General features: G+C 40.2%; 1 protein-coding gene across 1 annotated transcript in view; it reads left to right on the top strand.

Moving 5' to 3' along the window:
* Nucleotides 1-6,214, top strand: part of DRAM1 (DNA damage regulated autophagy modulator 1) — a 30,420-nt gene extending 24,206 nt beyond the window's left edge. Inside the window, exon 7 of the mRNA XM_054168086.1 lies at nucleotides 6,095-6,214. Within this exon, the coding sequence (XP_054024061.1) occupies nucleotides 6,095-6,214 (120 nt within the window). The remainder of the gene's footprint in view (nucleotides 1-6,094) is intronic.
* The last annotated feature ends 12,072 nt before the right edge of the window (nucleotides 6,215-18,286 follow it).

The following is an 18,286-nucleotide window of genomic DNA, read 5'->3' as shown; positions in this document are numbered from 1 at the left end:
TGCATCTACATTCAGAGTCATGGGTGCAAACATTTTTGTAATGAATCCTTTTAGATTTGAAATACAAATCCAATCACAGTCTGAAACACCCATTCTCTTGAGATCATTTCATGTTTGCTGCTGGTTTGGCTTCTCCATGTTGCTCATGATAAATCAGCTGGTGCAATGTAAACTAGTTTCCTCTGCCACTCAGCTCCAGGCAGAACACAGTGCATCGTATAGAGCTTGTTATTTCCTAACATCTACTTCTAAATAGGGATAGTGCTGTTTCAAATAAAGGCAGAAATGACTAAGCCTTTTGTACTACTGCCCAGGTAGCCTTCTGACAGCCTGTGTTTCTGCAGATTGTATTGCAGTTGACGTCAAGAATGCCACACAGAAAGAAAAGATCCTTTACCTAATGGCTGAAATATTCTTAATGAGTAAATGCTTAAACATAGCTGGAAACTGGCAGAATATGAGGGGTGTCCTGTTAAATAGGGCATCTGATTGTAGGATATTCCAAAATAAGGCCCTAGGAAGGAAAACTATGACGTGAGAAATTGTTTGTGTTAAGGCTAAAGTGTTCAAAAACCAAGTATTGTTATTAGATCTGAATTTGTTCCTCTGATGTTACACCAAACCTTATTAGCTTTCTTTTAGCAAAAAGCTGATGCTGTTGCTTAACTTTCTGGAATGAGCCATGAATTCCATTGTTTTTCAGAGGCTGTGGTTTGATTCCCAGAACCAAAATGAATCTGATTCTGGAGCTGGCATATACCCTTAAAGCATTCCTAGATCAGGGCTCTGAAAAGAGAGGCTTTGGTTTCAAAACCTCTTCCACATTAATGTGTTCCTTATGGGTGTTAATAGTACAATTATGAGAGATGAAGAACCAGACTGAGAAAAGGGTTATGCAGCAGTCACCCTTTTCACAGTCATCATCAAGCAGGAGTAGAGACTGGGGGTGCTTAAATTTGGCCTCAGGTGGAAAATGAGATCTAACCATGCTACCTTGTAGCTGCTGTGTTAAGAAGGCTGTTTACAAGAGGACTCATGCAACACCACCAAAATCCTGTGGAATCTTTCCACTCTGCTTGGTTTTAAATCACATTCTGTCCCTGTCACGCCTATCTGCTCAATGTTAACAACCTTGAAAAGGCCTTCAATAGCCATTTGCAGGAAAAAAACCCAATTAACAGTAACATATGAGACAGGTAACCAGTAGTGGTTACCAATGTCATTTTTATCTACTGACTTTGAACACTCATTGCCTACACATCTTACTGGTGGGGCTGGACTGTATAGTTGTTGTTTCCTGTTTGCCATCACCTCTCCAGCAGTTCAATGAAGTAATGAAATTGTGTCCTCATTTCTACAAACACAGACATGCTTTGAGTTGAGCCTGGGCACATTCAAATGACTGGCCAGGAGTTCTGTGTGATGCTGTGCAACAACAAATAAAAATGACCTTCTCTTGAAAAGGATTAACTATCTGTACTGTACAATGACATAACATTTAAGTGTTTCACAGATATCAGATTGGATAGCACCACATGTCCTGGACTACCCAGCTCAACACGCTGGATTAATTAGCAGATTACAACTGGCACTCCATTTATCATAATGGAGCACCAGAAATGGTGCTCCAAGTAAAGCAAGACTGATAATAATGTATTCATTTGCAAGAGAACGCAGAGCCAAAGCTAACATAAGTTTTATGCTCATTAACACTCTGCCAAAACCTACAGGCTTCACAAAAGAGCTGGCTGATACCTTTGTGGCAACAGTATTGAAATGCCCAGCACACTTGGCAGACTGTTTTTAAGCATTCATAGGCATTCATAAGGCTGTAGATGTAGAAGTCTTGTGCAGCTGTCTTTATCATTCCAGTCTGCATATGTGACCTCACCTTTGACCTAGCTGTAGGAATAGTGTCAAAAAATATATCCCACCTCATTAGGTAGCACTCAGAACTATCTAAATGTGATCTGGATCATGTATCCAGATTCAACAATAGACTGCTGAATGGAAAGTTTCAAAGGTATTCTTTGCATAACAGCCTTTTGAATGACTGACACTCCTCCATCTAATAGAAACACTAGATATTTGTTTGTTTTTCATGAAGTGATCTCCAAATGGTTATTTTTCTCTTCTTCTGCTGCTCCCCTCCCCTCCACCCCCCAACCCCCGCCATCAGTCCTGTATTTAAAGTAATTCTATGCTAGATGTGAAAAGAGAAGTAGGAACAGCCCAAAGTCAAGCATTCATCAGATATGATGGCAAAACCAAACCCCTCAGGCATATACTGTGATTAGATTAGGACAATTCTTTAATGTGCCTGGACCAAAACTGCTATGTCCTGTCTTCTGGAGCTCTTCAGGGTGGCAAAACTTCAATATTCATGTGGAAGAAGCCCTTGAAGACTGCTAAGCATGTGGGCTTCAAAGCACTTGCCTTCATTTAGGAGGGCATCCAAAAACTTACTGATTTCTGTATTAACCAGCACATTAACTTTCTTGCAGTGTTAAAATGGAGAACATTTGCTGCACAGGTTCGTAAGGCACAGGATATCATGTGTGATTAGCACCTTCATGCAGGAAACAAATCTTCCAGTCTTACAGCACAAGGATGGAAGTACCAATGAAGAAAAACTTTTTGCATATGTTACACATAAATTAATACCAGCCAGTACAAAATCTTTTGTTCTTGCAGCAATTCATGAGGAATGACAAACTCTTCTTATACAAATCTACACCCTTGGTCACCAGAATTCAATTAGTCTAGACTAGAAAAATACTTTATTATTATTGTTATCATTTTGTTAGTATTAGTATTAGTATTAGTATTAGTATTAGTATTAGTATTAGTATTAGTAGTATTAGTATAAAAGCCAAGGAAAGTGTTCCCTGGGAATGAGGGAGTTAGGAGCAATACCACTATCCTCAATACACTAGGCTGCATCTTATGAGACGAAACAGGAAAGCTATCTTTGTAGGAATTACTCTTGCCTCTTTGAGAAACAAATGGCAGGAAAGTCCTTTTATTCTTAAAGAATACACCGAAACCTAAGAACTCAAGGGAAAAAGAAAGGAGAGGAGACTCGAGGAGAGGAGAGGAGACTCGAGGAGAGGAGAGGAGACTCGAGGAGAGGAGAGGAGACTCGAGGAAAAGAAAAGAAAAGAAAAGAAAAGAAAAGAAAAGAAAAGAAAAGAAAAGAAAAGAAAAGAAAAGAAAAGAAAAGAAAAGAAAAGAAAAGAAAAGAAAAGAAAAGAAAAGAAAAGAAAAGAAAAGAAAAGAAAAGAAAAGAAGAAAAGAAAAGAGAAAAAAGAAAGGAAAAGAAAAGAAAAGAAACAAGAAAAAAGAAAAGAAAAGAAAAGAAAAAAAGAAAAGAAAAGAAAAGGAAAGAAAAGAAAAGAAAAGAAAAGAAAAGAAAAGAAAAGAAAAGAAAAGAAAAGAAAAGAAAAGAAAAGAAAAGAAAAGAAAAGAAAAGAAAAGAAAAGAAAAGAAAAGAAAAGAAAAGAAAAGAAAAGAAAAGAAAAGAGAAAAGAAGAAAGGTATGCATTTATTGTCTGGAGGCAGGCCAACCCAGTGAAGACAATTGAATTGTAAACTCCATGAACTTTGTATGATGCTGAGATTTGTTTCTTTTTAACAAAATGGAGAAAAAAGAGGCATGAGCACCTATCTAGTAAAATGAACTTTAAAGAATAAAATAACTATCCAAGAAGCAGTCATGCCGAGGAATCCAAGAAAGAAGTTTGTTCAAAACGTGAACACAGGCACAGCTGTCACAGTGCTGACTTAGCATTCTTCGGGTTTCAAAGGGAAGTCCATCATTATTTCCATATCCAAGTAAATCGATACCCAGCCTTAGCTGCAGACACTGCGCTCATTCACACTCCCTGATCAGGGAAACAACCAGAATGTCAGATGTCCTTGGACACATGAAAAACCCAAACAACGTGAATAATCGCACAGTGATACTGTTTCTGCCTCTGAGTTACAAGTTGTCATCATTTTAGTTGCAGGTTGGAAAAGTGATTCTCAAGCAGGCCACCAGTCATCCACAGCAATCCTCAGAATCACTGATGTCTGAGCTCCTGGCAGACCAAATCTGAATGGTGACAATAGTTCATTGTTTTAACTTCTCAAGTTATTACTGACTTGGAACATTTTTTTCTCTCAATTATTTTTCAGAAAACCACTTTCTGCAGTCATTTAGGTATTACAGTGAGCTTTGTCTACAGCAGTAGTTTAGGAGGGGTATGGGTTTTTCTGTCCTCAGTACATAACTGGCTATTGCAAATTGTATGCAGGAGATTTAGAAATAAGATAAGCTTTTCAGGGGCACTTTACCTGGAGAAACCAAGCCCTATTTTGTACAGTCTGCAGGTTGACAGTTCGACTTGATGATCTTAAAGGTCTTTTCCAATAGAAACAATTCTATGATTCCATGATTTCATTTTAAAAAATGGGTAAAAGCTTACATAGTGTATTTCCAAAATGTTAATATGTTGGCAGATGAGAAAATATAAAAAGCTAAAATCAAATGAGAGTTTGAGTCATTCACTCCATTTGACTGGAAAGAGCATTTCCTCTCTGAATACTTGGTTTTTTGAAGTTAGAGGGCAGTGGGGTTATTTTCCAAAGGACAGGTGTTTCCACATCTGGCCAGCCTACCAGTGGCAGGAAGGATGGAACCACGCTTCATTTACTTGATCTTAGTTCACCAAAACAAGGTTTCAGCTGTGGTTTTAAAGAAGCAGAAATCATGAACAGCCAACAGCAGCAGCTGACGACAACCAAAGAACAAGGCAGCCTGCTGTGAGACAAATGGAGAGCTATGTGGGTTAGTCTCCATTGAGCTCCTACAAAATGGTGGTTGGGACAGACACTTGGGGGCTCCCACCTGGCAGAAAGGTTCATGTTGTTTGTGAAAGATGAGCACTAGGGGGACAAAACCCCAAATAGAGGCCATTGTGGTAAACTACAAAGGAAAAGCCAGTCTTCTTTACTACTGCCCTCATCCTAACTTCAGTTTGTCACTATGATAATCTTGGCATGCTGAAGAATATTTCTCCTGTAACCTTCTGTTCTTCTTCCTTCTTGCTGAGTTTTTGGTGCCTTGCTAACAACACTTTGCTTGGTTAAGTAACACAGCTCTGCTGTAAATCTCAGGTACAGCTCTGTTCTCAGCAAGTTGGACCAAGTGGCAGCTCAAAATCTGGCAACTCCCTGCAGCCTGCCTGCAGGAGGACTCCAAGTTTTCCTGCCTTTGGTGGATCAAAATTGGTGGGAGGTAATTATTGTTATTTTTAGCAGAAAGCAGAGTGCAGGAACCGTAAACTGGCTGGAAACATCCGAAATGTGGAAAATATGAAATTATCCAAAGGTTTGGGTTTAGTCTTAATTCATTATCACAAAGCAGCAAAATCTCATTTTCTTCCTATTGGTAAAAGCCCTCTTACTGACTAGTCTGCCACATGGCTGTTGGCACCTCTGACCTCAAATATCCTTGATCCAAGGTTTGTATCTGTGATTCAAGCAGCAGTGAAAGAAAGCAGATTTGTAAGCACTGAATTAGTTTGGATTGAATGTGATTTTTGAGCACTTTTGAATTGTCTGCCTTTAAAAGAAGCAATAAAGAATTTTTTTAAATTAGCTTTCTGCACTAAGGTGATTGAATCTCTTCCATCCCTCTCTCCCCAGTCATCCTGGGTTTTTTCACTCTAGTATTAGTATTACCACTTTGAGAATAAGTTCCTTATGATTTTGCTTTGTGGAAAACTATGCGCCAGCTTTAAAGCTTCTACAGTAAGTTTTTATTTGTGAGTCATTTGTACCAAAACCAGACACTTTTGGAACTGATTGCTGCCAAGTCAAGACATCTAAGGAAAACAAAACTGAAAATTTGACATTAAATCTTTTAAAGTTCCTTACAATGATCTGAGAGCAGAAAAGCTCCTGCCTCTTGTGATATTTAGATTGTAATATTTTACCATGTATTCGCCTAACTGCACTGAAGCACTCAGCTGTGATAATTTCAGTAAAGGTAGCGTGTTGGCACTTTGGCAACAGTTTAAGTATTCTTATATTTGCTGTTTTAAAACAGATGATGCCAAGAAAATTTTTGGAGTTTGGCCACATGTACACACATGCTGATGTGGGACAAAGGTTTTCTCAGTGTGAGCTCAAACTTTCTGCTCATACCCATACCTGCTGGGAATCCTAAGGGACATTTATCATCCTGGACTAAGTTGTTCTCTCATTCTGTCCTGCCATGATGAATGTATGGTCAGAGCAAGTGATGTCAAACCCCAGAAAGTTCATACCTGCACATCACTGTTAACAACAGTCACGCTTTTCCTCACGTCTTTCTCTCCCATATGTACAAATCATCTCTGTAGACAAGAAAAGGAACAAATGCAGTGATGGGTAGAACTCTGTCAATTAGAAATTATTCCTAGCGTGCAATTCAATCTATCCTTGTGCAAGTACAAACATTTTTACTGCAAGGATGCTAGGGAAGCCAACAAGCAGATAGAATAGAATCATAGAATCAACAAGGTTGGAAAAGACCTCAAAGATCATCAAGTCCAACCTGTCACCACAGACCTCATGACTACTAAACCATGGCACCAAGTGCCATGTCCAATCCCCTCTTGAACACCTCCAGGGATGGTGTCTCCACCACCTCCCTGGGCAGCCCATTCCAATGGCTAATGACTCTCTCTGTGAAGAACTTTCTCCTCACTTTAAGCCTAAACTTCCCCTGGCGCAGCTTGAGACTGTGTCCTCTTCTTCTGGTGCTGGTTGCCTGGGAGAAGAGACCAGCCCCTTCCTGGCCACAACCACCCTTCAGGTAGTTGTAGACAGCAATAAGGTCTCCCCCGAGCCTCCTCTTCTCCAGGCTAAACAATCCTAGCTCCCTCAGCCTCTCCTCATAGGGCTTGTGCTCGATGCCTCTCACCAGCCTTCTCTGGACACGTTCAAGTGTCTCAATATCCTTCTTTAGTTGAGGGGCCCAGAACTGGACACTGTATTCAAGGTGTGGCCTAACCAGTGCTGAGTACAGGGGCATAATGACTTCCCTGCTCCTGCTGGCCACACTATTTCTGATGTTGCAGGTATTGTACCAATGATGTTAATACAAACTATTAAGACTTCCAGCTTGTCAAACAGGCAAAAATCACGTAATATGCTTTTCCTTTTGCATATTTTAAGTATGAGAAAAAGTATGGACTCTTGATCACTCAGTTTCTCTTCAGATAATAAAATGCTTCTGGATTAAGTACAGATTAATCTAAAAAAGCTACATATGTAGAACAAACAGGAGTCTGTCCATGCCTGCTTTTGAATTTGAGACAGGATTGGGATGAAAAAGAAAGCAAAAACCTCTCCCTGTATAACATAAAAAGAACAAAATACATCATATCTTCCTTCAGATTGTCTTAGGAGCTTTACATGAATGTTTCTGACTGACAATAAAGATCTGATTGACAAAAATAATATATCAATTATATCTGCTTCCTACTGCTTTGAAGCCTTTCAAAACCAGAAAACTGATTGAAATATGTTCTTTCCAGATCTTTCCACGAAATCTTTCAAATATTCACTTTGTCAGACAACTCAAACTCACTTGCCTAACACAAAATATCTGCAGCAGCACAGATGAACATATTTTGCATTTGTGGAATTTAAGTTATTGCCCTCCTGGAGCTCAAAGGAATGACACAGAGTCCTACTGGCTGTCGTTTCACTAGATTGCTTGGTTGGTTGGGTTTGTGTTCACGTGTGTGTTTTAGAGAAAACTCAGTTTTTAGTTCCTCTGTGATCTCTTCTGATCAGTTACAGAAAACCTGCTCCCATATGGGACATACATCACCATGTCTGTGTTTTATTATTTGCTACTATCTTTTTTTCTCATTAGGATTCCAAGTCACTAACCATGTTAGATGGAAAAATACAAATTTACTCAAGGCTGTAACTGAGTTTTGACTCTAAGGAAATGCAGTTCTAACTCATTTTTGCAAGTGCCTGCCTATATATTTGGGGATAGCCAAGATACACAATTTATACCATCCAGACATTCAAAGTGGGATGCAATTTTCTTTAATCCTAGATTTGCCCATTTTTCCACTTCTCCAGCCAAAATATGTGTTTCAAGGATGTGTTATAGGTGCCTGTGGCAAGTGAGTATGTTTATCAGGGCATCTGCTGTTGCACCTTTTTACTGTTCTGTCAGAAAACTATTTCCTTTTATTATAATTGGAGTTTTCAGTTTTCTTTCAAGAAACCCCTCCGATACTCAGAGAGCCTTTTGGTGTGTGATGTTAGTGCCAAAACATAAAGTTTTACCAGACCTCTTCCCAATGTTTAATTTATATGCACCACTGCCTATTTTTTATTAGGTGTTATTTGGTATCTTTTCCACACTATCCCTACCCACACAAGAAGAATGAGTCAATCCTTTTCTCTTTGTCTCTGCCTCTTAGATGTATTAAAATTTCAAGCCAAAACTGGGCTTTACAACTGCCATGCATTTTTTCCCATACACATACAAGCTGTAAATTCTCAGTTTTTGAGCTGCCTGTGCAGCAGTACAATCTGAGCCTCCTCTGCAAGTGTACTGCCATTTGTGTTTTGATTTTGCAGCTACACTCTGTACTTCCATAGGGGGCCTCCCATTTCACTGTCTTCCCTGTGCAGTGGTGCAGGGTAGCCATTAGTGTCACAGTTTTGGCATATGGCATTCTGGTGCTTTTAAGATGAGGGAAGCTCGGCAGAAAATGTAACAGAAATGGCCAGGGGAAGCCCTGCTGTGAGCTGCTGCACAGGTTCTGCATTCCTCCCACTCCAGTGTGTTTTGGTGCTGGACTCAGTGCTACCATGGGCACTGTCCCCACTTGGCACAAGGGGGAAAGGGCAGGCAAAGATTTTACTATAAGCTGTAACGTTCTAGTGGGTCTGGGCTTCACTGGGAGGAGTGACAACTGAGGAGGCCAGTAGTAACTCTTGACTCTTGGTCAAAACTGGCTCTTGTCACCAACCCTCTTCTGCGCACCTTGCCCAGGAGCTGGGGGACTGTGCTTGTGCTAGCCAGTAATGTGTCCTGCCTCAGCTCCTGTTGTACCCTCCATTAGAGGAAGGAAATCTGTCCTTGCTGATCCCTGACAAAGGCTTTCCCTCTGATATAAAAATAAGGACAATGAGACTTCTCTTTTTTCTTTTTTTGTTTTGTTTTTCTAAATACAGAAAAAAACCCTTGACTTTTTCTCCCAAACTTTCTGAATAAGACATTTCAGGAACAAGTCATCTTGTTAGGGTGAGGGTCATTATGGTTAGAGTTAGGGTCATTAGGATTAGGGTTTAGGGTTAGGGTTAAGGTTATCATTTAGAGTTAGGGGTAAGGGTTAGGATTAGAGTCAGGGTTACAGTTAGGGTTATGGTTAGGCATATGGTTAAGGGTTAGGGTTACTGTTAGGATTAGGGTTAATGATAGTATTTGTGGTTAGGGTTAGGGATTGGTGTTATAGTTAGGATTAGGGTTTGGGTTAGGATTAGGCTATTAGGTTTAGAATTCAGGTTGGGCCATTTGTGCTATGGTTAGGGTTGTGGTTAGGCTTTTAGAGATAGGGTTAGACCATTATGGATAGGATTTGGTTACTGACATTAGGTTTAGGGTTTGGCTTAGGTCGTCAGCTTTACGGTTATGCCATTACAGATGGGATTAGAATTAGGGTTCAGTTTAGGCCATTTAATTTAAGGTTAGGTTTTTATTTAGGCCAGTAGTGTTAGGGATAGGCACTTAGGGCTAGTGTATGCCATTAGTGTTGGCCTAACCCTAACATTTCATTCCTTCCTTCTTTTCTTTCTTTCCTCCTTCCTTCCTTCTTTTGTAGCACAGAGCATTTACAAAGAGAATTACAGGTGGCTTCCTGAGAGTAATGAACCAGAAGAGGACAGGGACAGCAGCCTTACGTTTTCTTCTGTGTAAAAATCTTAACCAAGATGCTTCTGTTCCCTCTCATGCAATTTTACAAAACTGTCTTGAACACAACTACCAAATCACAAAATTATTCAGCTACTACTTTTCCAACATTGCCATTAAATAATTCAGATATTGCCCACCCTACTGTTTTGGAGTTGGGTTGTTTTTTTCACTGGTGTTTTGTTAAGGAATGACTTTTGTAAGACTGACCTAATGTATTTGTGATTTCCATTTGGGACTCTTAAATGGAAGTGCTAGGGAAGAGGCAAGCTTTTATGTGGCTTTCCCTTCCCCATTTCTTCTTTGCTGACCTAGAACCATCTGATCCTGGCTTGTGCTTAAAGGGAAATAAACCAGAGCTGTAACTGCAGTGTAATGGTTTTAATGATTTTACAGAAGGTTTCAGCACAATGTTCCCCCTTCTTCCCAAATCTTGAATAACAAAACCCCATAAACCAAAGGAAAAAACAATTCAGTGCAAGGTGAGGAGATGCCAGGAAATGATTTGTGATGGCAGAAATTAGGGGAATTTAGTTGAAATTAGGGATGGTAATGTGTATTGCTATCAGTCCATGAATTTCAACAAGTCCAAATATTTTTAAGGCCCCTTGAGACAGCAGAAAAGAGAACTTCTGATCTATGAAAACACCAAAGAAATTTTATTGTTTTGCTTTGTTTTGTATTGTTTTTTCATCAAGTTACCAGCTGCTATGGTTAAAAACATATCCTGTCATCATCTATTTTGTTAATTACTTGTTTTTTTCAGAAAAAGAGTGTAACTTGTAGACCAAAACCTTATGTGGGTCACTAAGGTTGCATTCAAAACTGTGTAAATGCTGTCATAAAACCAAACAAAGCAAAATTATTCTGCCGTAAATAACATGTGGTGACCATTTGTTTACAATTTAGTCCAGCTATCAAAACAAACTAAACATTTTGATAAAGGGTTCACAGTCATTTTGTAAAGAACACAGGTTAGAGGAGGTTTATCCAACATCTGCACTTCTGGTGTCAGCAGTACCCCTGAACCTCAGCTCCCTCTGTCTGGGCAATACACAAGGTACTGAGGTCAAGCTGCACAGGCTAATTGTATATGCTGCTCACTGCTTTCACAGAATCACAGAATCGCCAAGGTTGGAAGGGACCTCAAACATCATCAAGTCCAACCTGTCACCACAGACCTCATGACTACTAAACCATGGCACCAAGTGCCACGTCCAATCCCCTCTTGAACACCTCCAGGGATAGTGACGGTACCACCTCCCTGGGCAGCACATTCCAATGTCTAATGACTCTCGCTGTGAAGAACTTTCTCCTCACCTCGAGCCTAAACTTCCCCTGGCACAGCTTGAGACTGTGTCCTCTTTTTCTGGTGCTGGTTGCCTGGGAGAAGAGACCAACCCTCTCCTGGCTACAACCTCCCTTCAGGTAGTTGTAGACAGCAATAAGGTCTCCTCTGAGCCTTCTCTTCTCCAGGCTAAACAATCCCAGCTCCCTCAGCCTCTCCTCGTAGGGCTTGCTCTCACCAGCCTCATTGCCCTCTCATCAGCCTCGTTGCCCTTCTCTGCCCTTTCCACTGATGGGCTCTTCTGTTGAAGCCATCCTAATATTTTAAAAGAGAAGAAAGAAATGCAATTAATTTCCTCTTAGTTTCATTTAATATTTTTTTATGCTGAAAAGGATGTATAAAGAGGAGTGCCATTTTGGGGTTGACAGCACATAATTTTCTTAGTACACAAAGGACTTAGGATCAGCAGTTGTAATTTGTCTGGGGGATAAACACGGAAATATTTTGCACTAAGGAGCTGTTGGAAGTGATGTGCAGGGCGGGGGGCGGGGGGAATGTCTGGTTGCCTGTGGAGGCCGAAGGGAGGCCTCCTTCAAAGCCAAGTTTCTAATATCATCTGTTTTCACTATAACACTATGTAACAAAACAAGCCTCAGTAAAATTTTCATTTACGTGGGAGAGAATTTAATTGTTTTGCTTTTTTTCACTGTCATGTCTCCTGTAATTCAGGAAGATGTTTGTAGGAATTTTGACTGCCTGCGTCTTGGACTTAAATGAAGAATGTGCACTGCTCAGGAACAGATGAAGTGGTACAAATTGGAGCTAAAAATGTAAACATGTTGGGAAGTTAAGAGCATGTACGTGGGAATGTGGACATGTGGATGCATTTTTGTGAAGTGAAAGAGTTTATATAATGAAAATTTTCAAAATCTAAGAATAAAGACTGTCCATAATCAAGTTAACCATTAACTAATGCATTTTTGATCCCCAGTTGACTGTGCTTTCATATGTAGGCTAGAGGAAAAGAGATCAAGCAAACCTGTAAGAATGGCACTGAAGCGAATCTGCTCTGCAAACCTAAGATCAGAAATGCTGTCTGTCTTCTAGCTCAGTATGAAGTGCATGTGTAATTGGAGAAAAGACATAAACCACATCAGTGGGCATTTGCTTGAACCCAGAATATGAAACATGGCAAGTATCAGCAGAATAGCTGCTGATGACAAGTTTCTGTTGATGATAAGTTTCTCTCTCATGGCAGGGCGATAACACGTGGCAGATAATTCCTGTGTGATACAAAGTCTCAGAGATTTTTTCACACAACTGCATCTCAGGATGCAGATTGAAATATCAGGATGCAGACTGAAAAACAACCAAAGTATTGCATTCAGAGTTGCATGGCTAGTATCTGAACTGATTGTGACATTAGTTGTGGCTATAGCTTGATTGTGTTCAGTGTGTGGATAAAATGGTAGCTGAGATGCCAAACAGAGGCATACTAAAAGCTAACAAAAAAGTGTCACAACATCTTTTAAAGAAGGCAAATGGAAGTTCTCTTGGAAGAAGATGGGATTCATGGCTCTGAAGTCAGGTTATTGGATCAGCAGAACCCCACTGTATACAGTCTTGCAAACCCTCCTACTGACAATGCATCCATTACTTATCACACTGCCCTAGCAAAGGCATTCTGATGAAAGTATCCAGCATCAAATGCTTGGGCAGGACTGAGCAATTCAGTCCCTTCAGGAGAGGTGAATTAGCAACAAGCCATGCAGCAGCTAGCGTGGGATCCAACAAAAGGTAGCTGTACTTTGTGCTGCTGATGGTGCATAAGGCCTGCAAATCCTGTGGAGGGCAACAGCGTGTAATAGAGCAAAGGGATGGATGCCCAGGAGAGGCAGGTCCTGGAAAAAACAGCTAGTGCAGTGCATGCTGATGTGTATGACCCTATAGACACAACAACTGAAATGGAAAGAATGTCCAGAACAGGAGAAGGACAAGTTCAATTATGCAACCCACGCTGTTTACGTGGTCAAAGTTTGTACTCCCACCTAATTTTTTGAGGACTGCCTTACACAACGCCAGCACAGTGTGGCCCACTTGTGAGCACAATACAACTAATTCCCAAACAGAACTGCCCTGTTGTTTCTGTCCTCTTTGCCAAAGTTTCAGTCGCCACAAAAGCATGGCATCTCTCTTCATCCAAGTGGGTCACATTTTGGAATGATTTCTGGTAACTGTATACTTACAGCGAGAACTTCAGGGAAATGAACAGAATTTGATTTCCTAGGGAGCTCGAGCATGTGCTCAAATGGCTTTGATTTCCAAGATCCAGGCTCCATATGTACATTTCCTATAGCAGGGCTGCAGCCCACAGCCTTGTGCTCATAAAAATCTTTTTGAAGGCAATTGAATCAGCTTATTGAACCTGAGATTTTAGCTGCTGGCAATGAATCAGTATTGTGCTGTTCTGCTGAATAAAGAAAATCTGGGAGACAACCCTAAACCTGAGTTAGGCTGTACCTACAGAGATCTAAAGATCTGATGAGAGAGCCTATCTTTACAGGAAAATCCTGTGTACTTTATAACACATCTAACACTGATCATTTGGGGTCTAAGATGACTTCAGCTAGGGATGCAGCATTTCTTCCCCTCAAATGCTATCACATTAGCTCTGTCTTTTACCCAGTTACTTATATTCATCAAAACCCTAGGGACCCTGATCTTTAAGACATCTTCCTCTACCCCCCTACCAAAATGCAACAGGAACTAGCCAATAGATTCTGACAGCTGAGGAAAACTAAGGAAAGACACATGTGATTCCATAGTAAATCAGGCTGCAGCACTTTCCACAACCATAATGTTATTCATAGAGTTATCCTATAAAGTGGAGGAGCTCAGAAGAGAGGCTTGCATAGTTTTAAATATGAGAATAGGTCAACTCAACAACATTGGAAAAGCAAGGATGCTAGGAGGCTGGAAGAACAACAAAGCCTGACATTTACAATAGGAGGCAGACATGAAAGCCAAATCAGAGGCAAAGAGAGATCACAGTAAGAAAAATACAAATAATCACCACCCTGCCCATGATATTTTAAGTGGATTCCACTGCAAATGTCTTCTCAATATGTGCTTTTGTGCAGGCAGGCAGGCTTTTGACATCAGATCTCCAAACCACACCAAACACACAAGAAAGCATTATGAACCATTTTACACCTAATCAATGTGTACAAAATTCTGGCTGATGTCTACTTCACCCTTTGCTTTTGATGATGCCAGGCTTCATGCTGGGCAAACAAGGCAATGTTGTTCAAGGTTTCTTGCAAAAATTGTCCATTGTTGTTATTTGGCAGTTGCCTAAAAACACTGCACTGAAGAAAAAGCAAGTGATGAAACTACTGAGAAAAAGACACTCCTTGTTTTCTCTGTTCTTCTCCCTCTCTGCTTCTACTCTTCTAGGTGAACTGGATGAAGATAACCAAAGGATCAACTCAGCATGCAAAAAATATTCCTTTTCAAGGAGCTGTTGGGAAGTTTTATAGATCAATTAGCAGTGTGAGATGTTCACTGGGAGAGGCTGTGAATAGTTTAACTCTCCCTGGGAATGTTACATGCCCCTGAAAGCAGTTTTAACCGTGCTGCAAGAAATCATTTGAGAATTATGGAATCTGCTGGGAGCATGGAGTTAGCTGAATGCTAGAGATACTTATTTGAAAGCAAAAAGGATAATCACAGGTCTTAGGAATTATTCTTTAAAATGGGCCTTACAACTTTTCTTTGCTCAATTCTTTGCAGCAGGGTAGTTCAAGTGTACTCAAGTTCTCACCACTGGAAGTGACACAAAGGGTAAGGTTTATTAAACAGCTTGATGGTGAACACCTGCAAAAAGAACAGTTCATACTAGTGTAAAAAATTACACCCTTTCTTCTGGCCTGTCCTTTTCAACACTCAGATGCATGCTCTTTCCAGGAAAAGATTGGTCCCAAGCCTAACGTCCATGTTACTGCTAGTTCTGATTCCACAGACCATAACAGAAGGTGACAGTGAAGCACAACAATGGATTTCTAGTGTACAGAGAACAGCATGTCCTCAGAGTAGACAGCTTCCAAGTACAAGCTCATGTACTATAATATACAAGATCTTGATAAAGTATATTAGAATCATAGAATTTTAGGGTTTAGGAGGGTCCTCTAGAGATCTCTGAGTCCAACCTCCCTCTGCCAAAGCAGGATGACCTAGGACAGGCCACACAGGAACACATTCAGGCAGGCTTTGAAACTCTCCAGAGAAGGAGACTTCACAAACTCTGGGAAGCCTGTTCCAGTGCTCTGTCACCCTCACAGTAATGTGCTGGAACTTCCTGTGATCCAGCTTGCAATAACAGGAGCATTTCATGTTACATTAGCCCTCAATTAACAATCTCCTTTTTAATTTACAGTTTCTGGAAACTTGTTTTGTCAAAATGAATACACAGAGACACCATCCTACACTAACCTTGTTCCTGTCACTCACTTTCTGTGTGACAAGGGGTATGTTCTTTTCATTTTCTGCCTGGTTTCCCTCATAATGAACTAGCCCATGAAACTCTCTTAAAATAATATTGTCTTAGGAAAGATAGACAAGTCAAATACAAGACAGGAATATCCAGAGCTTCCCGAATTAATGCAAAGGGTTTTGGAAGCACTAACAAACTTGTAATTTAGCACTGAACATCAATCACCGCTCACAGCTGGAGTAAAATCTTGGTGGCAGGAAAAGGGGCTGCTCAAGCACTGTGGTACTCCTCACATCTTCCGTTGAAGCATTCAGTATTGAATTTTACCAGAGACAGAAGTGCAAGACTAAGCAAGCCACAGGCCTGAGTTAATGTGGCAGTTCCTGTTTTGCCTGTACAGTGGACTGAATAGAGACACCATCACAAGTATCGGGAGAATAACACTTTGGACAGTAGCACAGGCATCTGACCTGCGGCTGCCTCAGACAACAGGTTGCCAGATTTTCTGAAGAGTAAGAAAATAACCACACTGTTTTGCAGACAAATTCTTTGCAATGCTGTAACCTTGTATCAGCTTTCTGGAGGTAAAAGTGGATGCCCAGAAAGTTTAAGACCATGACAAACTTCTGTTCCTTGCTACATAACATTATGTAAAGTAAAATTGACCTGAGCACATGCAACTCCAAGTGCTGATCTTAGTGATACTCTCTTTTGCCAAGTACAGGCTATAGCTTCATGTGCTTTTTTTCACAGAATGTCAGACTATAGGCTTACTCACTGGTGTATATAACGCACACTGGAAAGAAAAACAAGAGAGGAAGAGACCCGGCTTGGAAAAAGAACCATCAATTTTCTTTTCAAATGTAGCTGAACAGAAGAGTTAAGAGGGAACAGATTAATGAATAGAAGTGCTCAACTAGGACTTCAGTATAAAGTTATTATCATGTCCAGATGTTGGGTTTGCCTTTGACAGTTGGTTGAGGTTTCACTTACGTAAATACAGATATGCATCTAGTCTTACGGCACCTACGTGCGTCTACATTGCTTTTAAGCCACTGACCTTGATACATTCTGCACTCCAGATCACCTACAAGCTGAGGAAGATGGTGGCAGGGTTTTAACATCGAATGCATAATTTAACAAAAGTACATAATTAATACATAATCAGTATTAACAGATGCATTCAACGGTTATTCCAGCAACAAGCTGAAGAAGTTCTCATGCCTACACATTACAATGTTGTCCTGGATGGTGACTTCAAATCCATGTAAAAGTCAGGTATATTAGATGTGCCTGACTGACACCTTTTAATGCATTAAAAGTTCTTTGCTGCAAGAAGCTTTTTAAAAGTCATTTGAAAAATGGACTTCTTCCCTTGAAAGTATTACATATATCTGATTACTGTGCAGCCAAGTTGAAATGCTCCCTCCATCTTCTGTTCCAAAACAGATGGCAAATAATGAGCAAGTTGGAATATTCTCTGCTTATAGTATTTAGCTTGCGGTTGTGGACTTTCCAACATTCTGGGTTAGCACCACCTCACTAGAAAACTGCTGTAGATCAAGGAGGGCTAGCACAGCTGACATAATTCAGTCACAAACCAACCTTCCCATACTTAATAGCTTCTTGTGTCAGCATGTGTCCTAAGTTGAAGCATCTCAGATTGAATTTGGCTACAGCCTAAGAGTACAAGGATGTGTTTTGCAGATGAGGCTGGCAGGAAGAGAGGAGCTTAATGTGGTCAGAGGTTCCAGAGGCAGTGGAAGCACTATGGCTGCTGATGCACTGAAGGTACAAACGAAGGTTTTGTATTTTTCACCCTTTGTTCATCACGGGTTAAACACCTGGATTTTTATTTTGCAGTGTGCTACCACTCAAGTAGGAGAGGAGGAAAAACGGCAAGATTTTTCTTAACATTTCTGCAAGCCTACCAAGACTGCACTATTCCAAAGTAAACAGCTACCCTGAAAACGCACACGTCATAAGCAATTGAATTCACCATGCTTAGTAATGAAATCATTATTCCATAGCATAGTTAATTACCAATTAACTATTCTCCATTTTAACAAGCGACAGTAGGTCAGAGGCTTTCTTTTTCATTCCACATAAAAATACATCCTTAGTGGTGTAAAAGGCAATTGAGTTTAGGTTTTTCAGACTAAAATTACTCAAAAAGCTTCTTCAAAATTATAGATGGAAATCATACCTCTTTAAATGTGTTTTGGTAACCTTATTTATTGTTTTAAAACTAATTAATTACTGTGTCTCAAATCAACTCTTCAAATCAGGCTACTTCCTTACATAGGTGTGACCGTTTTCATTCATTTCAGCCTTCCTTACATTTTCTTGTTAGAAGTGGCTATGGGAAGTTCAGCTCCCTAATTGGGAGTGCTAACATGACTTAGGATAAACTCCAAACCCCTTTTTTCAAACCTCTCCCCTTCAGCTAGCAGACTGATGCAACTTCAGTGTAACTAGTTCTGGAGAAACATAAATTACAGAGACTTCTGAAAACTTTTCATTATCTTGTTGA

This window comes from Dryobates pubescens, chromosome 15, assembly GCF_014839835.1.
Source record: "Dryobates pubescens isolate bDryPub1 chromosome 15, bDryPub1.pri, whole genome shotgun sequence".
In the NCBI taxonomy this organism is placed as follows: Eukaryota; Metazoa; Chordata; class Aves; order Piciformes; family Picidae; genus Dryobates; species Dryobates pubescens.
Note: the sequence above shows the minus strand (reverse complement) of the source record. Positions and strands in the feature narration are given on the sequence as shown.